The sequence below is a fragment of the Myxine glutinosa genome, chromosome 12, assembly GCF_964187855.1.
Source record: "Myxine glutinosa chromosome 12, kmMyxGlut1.1, whole genome shotgun sequence".
Taxonomy (NCBI): Eukaryota; Metazoa; Chordata; class Myxini; order Myxiniformes; family Myxinidae; genus Myxine; species Myxine glutinosa.
In genome coordinates this window covers 30482607-30488606 of record NC_136272.1, presented here as the reverse complement: position 1 = coordinate 30488606, position 6000 = coordinate 30482607, and the positions used below count along the sequence as shown (strand labels likewise).

The 6000-nt window shown below is 44.8% G+C and overlaps 1 protein-coding gene across 1 annotated transcript in view; it reads left to right on the top strand.

The window, feature by feature from the left end:
• Positions 1–6000, top strand: part of LOC137415488 (integrin alpha-6) — a 137413-nt gene that overhangs the window by 41890 nt on the left and 89523 nt on the right. Inside the window, exon 5 of the mRNA XM_078766677.1 lies at positions 1563–1667. Within this exon, the coding sequence (XP_078622803.1) occupies positions 1563–1667 (105 nt within the window). The remainder of the gene's footprint in view (positions 1–1562; positions 1668–6000) is intronic.

Below are 6000 nucleotides of genomic sequence, written 5' to 3'. Positions count from 1 at the left end.
ATTCCTCTGCACACCCTTTATTTGTCCAAGTTTCCCTCTATCTTGGCTTTCAACACTGCTGTTGTTTCCCACCCCCACCCCTCTCTCTACTGTTCCTCTTTGTCCTGTTGCGTCCTTATCCGTTCAGTGTACTAGTACTAGCTCTTCCACGAGCCTCGACAATGTATACAAAAATAAATAAATGAATATTCGGTGGATTCGATGATGTGCAAGTAGCTCAGAGCTTTGGCTCTGAGTGAAACCAAGAGTGCAACACAATTAACCGTTATAAAGTCCATGAAATAATTTAAATTGATAGATGAACTTGAACCTTTCTTGTTCCTGGGGGCGCATACTTTTGCTTGTACAGTATAATATATTGTTTTGGTCGCTTCCGCTCATGCTCCAGATTTTCGTATTCAGGAAATATGACCTTGATGGGAAAACTACCTCATGGAAATATATTTATCCACACGCTTAAATAAATAAATAAATAAAAACAAAAACAGGAGGATATTGTAATCGGCTACATCTGTCCTTCATCAATCTACCTCCTCCTATGGCTATACAGTTGTTCAGAAATCCAACAAACTTGGTAGTTATGATCACCACATCATAACTACCAAGTTTGGCAAGCCCACATGGCAAGAACGTGTGAAAGCGGTTTGGCTGTGACCTCCAGGAGCCTTGGAGTGGGGTCAAAAGGTCAAATACGAAAAACGGCAATAACTGGCGCATTTTAAAACATTTAAATGAAACTTTATATGTGCAATCAACATTGGGGGACGCATGAAATATATATCGGCTTTTCGTTGGATTTGACCCCTGGTTCATGCCCCAGTCGGTGGGGACTTGGGGTCACGGGGGTCCAAACGGAAGATTTTTTTTAACTCAAAGTTTGATATTTGGTCATTCCTGGTGGAACCTTTTCCCATCTTTCAGCTTTGCTTTAGGTGGTAAGTGTGGGGATTTGTGATGTTGCACCATCGACGTCACCAGTTATATTTTAAAATGCTCTGACCAATAAACAACAGTGAAATGCTCAATAGCAACAATGACTCGGCTGAATGAATGCATTCATTTCATTCATTTCATTCATTCATTCACTCCTGGCGTTGGCTTAGCGGCTAGGGTGCCAGCTTAGGATCCAAGGATCCTGGGTTCGAATCCCGGTCGATCACTGAATTAACGCCAGGGGGGTTGACTCAGCCTGTCATCCTTCCGAGGTCGGCTAATTGAGTACCAGTTCACTGGTAATTCCCTGTTTGTCGTAAAAGGCAGCAAAAAGGGTTGGCGGCAGGAAGGGCATCAGGCCGTAAAACATTGCTTCAAAAAGGGGACCGAAAAACAACAACAACCACGGTGCTCGAAAAAGGCCAACCCCCGCTTGCGGGGAAAAATGGCCTCTAAAGGTGTTTTTTGTTGTTGTTTTTTTTCATTCATTCACTCATCTGTTTTGATATTTATTCTCTGCAATATGACCAGATGTTGGTGTGCACATCATAAAGTTGCAATGGTTGCTGGATACTTGAAAGGTATAATATGCGGACTTGATTTGCGACAATTTGTGCTTCCCTACCCAGGTATGGTATGGGTAAGAAGGATCCACCAGGATCACGGAAACATCGAAGACGAAAAGGAGACCGATGTGAGAAAAAAAGTGAATGTGACATTTAACAGTTACATGGGTGAGTAACTTAACTGTGGATCGTTCGTTCATTCGTTCGTTCGTGTGCAGCACAAGGCTGCTGTGTAGCATCATTGGCTGTGCCACTGTGCCACTGATGCCATGCCCACTGCTGGTTAGGGCAGGAATTTGGAATTTGGCCAGGGTGCCGGCGATTGCTCGCCTACACTTCGTGAAGGACACCATGGGATCTTTAACATCCACCAACTAATGCTGTCCGATTGGATGCCCATTTAACGTCCATCCAAGGGACGGCGCACACATTGATAAATCACCCTGCATATAAAACACCGGGATGACTGTGTATATAGCTGGATCGGGATTCAAACCCAGGCTAGACAGCTTGGAGGTGAGTGTGCATACCTTTAGGCCATCTTGTCAGGCCACTGTAGATCATTGACAAACCATCATTTACCAAAAACAAACAAACTGAGAATGTGAGTAAAACATCACAACCTGGTACACGGAACGTTATCCGAGTATAAGGAAGGGGAAATTTGGGCTCTGAGGGGGCTCCGTTCAACCATTCCACATTCCAAAGGGGTTTACAACCAGTGTGAGGCAATCGGGCCTGGTTACAAAAGGTAGTCAAGTTGGTGAGCAGAGAAAAAATAAATAATAAAATTGCAAATCAGGCCTACGAATATCAGCCTCGTCTCGTTCTCCTTTCCAGTGTCTTACTCGTACTACCTACCATAGGCCAAATTATTTGCAATTGAGAGGAGCCCCATGTGAGCCACTGATGCTACAAGACCAATTATTGTCTTGGTCTTGGTCTTTGTCTTTACAACTTCTACGAGACCAAGCCTGACGCTTTAAAATGTTGGTTTTGAACTTCCCCTTCGAGGTTGTTGTTTTTGTGAACCCTTTGGATGCATCGTGATTCTTTCATCAATGTGTTCTTCGACAGCTTATCCTCCCATTGCCGTCTTTTTTCACTCGACTCCCATAAAACCTTCTGCTCTAAATATCTTTAAATATGAAAAAGCGTTGTAAGGTTTCCAACTATGGATTTTTCTTCTTCTACTTTCTTGCAGTCAGGCCTTTGGCATTCTTGTGTACGGAAAGCCTGCTTAGCTTTTGCTTGAGAACCTGTCATGCCTGGCTCGTTCGTCTTGAAGAGTTCGGTCCACTTTAGTCTGTCTTGGGCTCATTGCTGCCCAGGAGGTTCCTCGCTCCCTCAGCTCCCTTTCCACCATATACCACTAGGTCTCTCTAGGTCATCCAATTCTCCTTCAACCAAGATTTCAGATAAGTTGAGATGCTGGTGAACAACTGTATTGAAGACCTGGAGGGAAGAATGAGATTGAAGAGTGTGGAAGTTTGTTATTCAGGTGGGGAAAAAAAAGAGGAATAAATGAGCGGAGGTGAGCAGTGATTCTGGATTTAGGCACTTTCACGAGGAGGGGGTTGCTAGTCGACCATGTGCATCCTGCAGATACTTGGGTGGGACAAAGCAAGGAGAGGGCAGAGGGTACAAGAATGGAAATGAGGCGGAAGAAGACAGAGAGACCACCGACCTGTCGGAAATGGCAAAGTGATAGGCCCATAGGCTCAGCTTCATCGTGAGATATTCCAATGATCTTGAAAGCCTTGGTTTCCAAGGATTATAGTTTCTGTGCAGCCACTTTGTTACTTTCCAGGCTTCACAGTCACATAGTAGAACCAATGATGCACCACATGACCAAAAGTATGCGGACCAACGAACATCTCATTCCAAAATCATGGGCATTAATATGGAGTTGGTCCCCCCCTCCTGTTACAGTGATCATCAATCCTCGATACATAATCATGTTAATGTCTCGTTTGGCCTTCTTCTTTCATGTGGCCTTTCTCTGAGTTGTTTGCCTACAACAGGAAGTTAGCTGTTTTCAGCCAGCCTCAGGCCCTTGTGGTCAGGTGCTGTAGTTCTTGCCAACTCCCCTCTTGGTGGCGTATGGGGCAGTCTTGCATAAGATGATCTGCAGTCTGGGGGAGGCCACACTCGCAGTGAGATGAATCAGCAAGGTCCCAGGAGAACAGGTTGTGATGGAATCTGCCAATATCCGTTCGGAGCCAGTTAAGGTGACACCATTCCTTCCTCATCATATCTGAACCAGGAGGCTTAGTGGAACAGGGAAGTTGTTGTCGGCTGCTGCTTTGTTGGTAGGTATACCATTGCTTCGTCTGCCACGTGTGTTTGCTCAGGTCATTGTCTGCTGTGTTATAGGTTTGAGATACTCTAGGAAAGGGTTTTTCAATCTTTTGGAGGGTTAGATCTTCTCTTAGCTTGTTGTGCAAGGGGTGGTCAGGGTTCTGAAATGCATTGAGTGTTGCTTGTCTACTGATGGCTGCTTGTCTAATGTGAGGGGTATGGATGCCTGCAAGGACTGGGGGGTGATGGGTGGCAGTAGGGTGAAAGCATCCACCGATGACCTTTAAGGAAGAGTTGAGTTGCACATCTAACTTCGTCGTGTGGTGGCTCCTTCCCCGTGCAGACACACGGTATTCTGTATGGGTGTGCACCAGGGCAAGTGCCGAGGTGCGTAAGGTCATGAAATCAACTTCTCAGTCATGGCCAGCTTGTCTGCGGATAAAGTTAACTCTAGCAGCTGTTTTCCCTACTACCTTCTCTGCATGCTGTTTGAATGTCAGGGACCGGTCCATTTTCATGCCAAGGTAGGTAGGAGCATGCGTGCATGGAAGCCAAATGTTATTTAACTGGACTTCTTTCTGCTTGACTGCGTTACCGTTCTGAAGGTGGAAAACAGAGCAAACTGACTTCTGGATGTTGAGAAGTAGGCGTCACTGGTGGTTGTAGCGGCCCATAGAAGCAAGGTCTCGGCTGATAGTGGCCTCGACTTCCTCAAAAGATGCAGGATCGCAAGGTCATCGGCATAGGCAAGCTTAGTACCTGGTGTGTCAGGGAGGTCTAATGTGTACATGTTGAACAGCAGGGGCTCTAAGACTGAGCCTTGCGGAACTTCATTCTCGAGGGTGTGGATTCTACTGGTGTGTCCATTAAGGTTGGCTCTGAAGCAGCAGTTGGAGATCAATAATTAGATAAAGTGGACGATGTGGTGATCCTTTAGGTTCTCGTACAGCTTCAGCAGCAGGCCACGGTGCCAGATTGTATCATATGTTGAAGACAAGTCAAAGAAGACAGCCCCACATTTCGGTATGATTCAAAGGCAGTCTCAATAATGTTGGTTACAGCCAGAATCTCACCTTCAGTGCTACGATTCTTCTTGAAACCCGCATGTTCTGGTGGGAGTGCTACCTCAACAAGTGGTTCTATCCTGTTAAGGATGAACCTCTCAAGGACCTTAACTGGGAGATAGCAGCGATATTGGCCTGTAACTTTTTGGGATGTGTCAGGGATTATTGGGTTTTAAAGTGGCCACACCATTGGCCCTCTTCCAGAGCTTTGGAATTCTGAGTGAGGAAAGGCAGTCGGACATGAAGCACTCAAGCCAGTGGAGTAAGCGAGTGCTGGCGTTCAACTGCTTCACGTAAATGTCATCAGATCCGAGTGCTTTCCCACATTTCAGGCTTTCCAGGGCAAAATTGAATTATTATGTGCTGAAGTCCACAGCCAATCCATGGTCAGCAGATGGTGCTGTCTGGAAGTGCTTCAGTTTGGCATTTACTTTGCAGCAAAATGCTTTGTCTGGGTTGGGGTAGTGGCCTTTGCTGATGAGGCCAGGTTCTTGCTCTAGAGTCAGGTGATACTAGGTACTCTGTCATCTTTGCCGATCTGCCAACTGGGTGGTATACCATGTTCCATGCTCTCTGGCTGGAGTGAGTGAAGACAATGTTTGATTCTGCTTCCTGCCCTCTGGATCTGCAGGCCTCATATAGTCTAGACTTAACTGTTGTGACTACATGTTCTTTATCATTCTCTGATGAGCTTTCCAGGTGTTCCATATCTAAATATACAGTATTCCACATCACGTCCCCTGTTCATGTTGCCAAATACTTTAAATAATTATGAGAGAAATGTTCATTGTTCTGTACACCATGATTTCCAAGACGAGTTTTGTTCAATGGTTGCCATTTTCATTGGTGTTTTCCATCTACAGTCACGTGAAAAAGTAAGTACACCCCATGTAAAGTTTTGACTTTTTCAACATATTTCAACATACAGCTATTTGATCTTCATTTCAACAATATTGACAGATAAAGGTGATATAATATAACAAATATCATGAAACATTTACATTTTGTAGTCCATTGTATAATTTAAATAAACATAAATGCAAATTTCGCATGTGGAAAAAGTAAGTACACCCCTACATTTATCACAACTTCAAATACCTTAAATTAGAATCAGCTGCACCAGCTCAGGTGCAAAT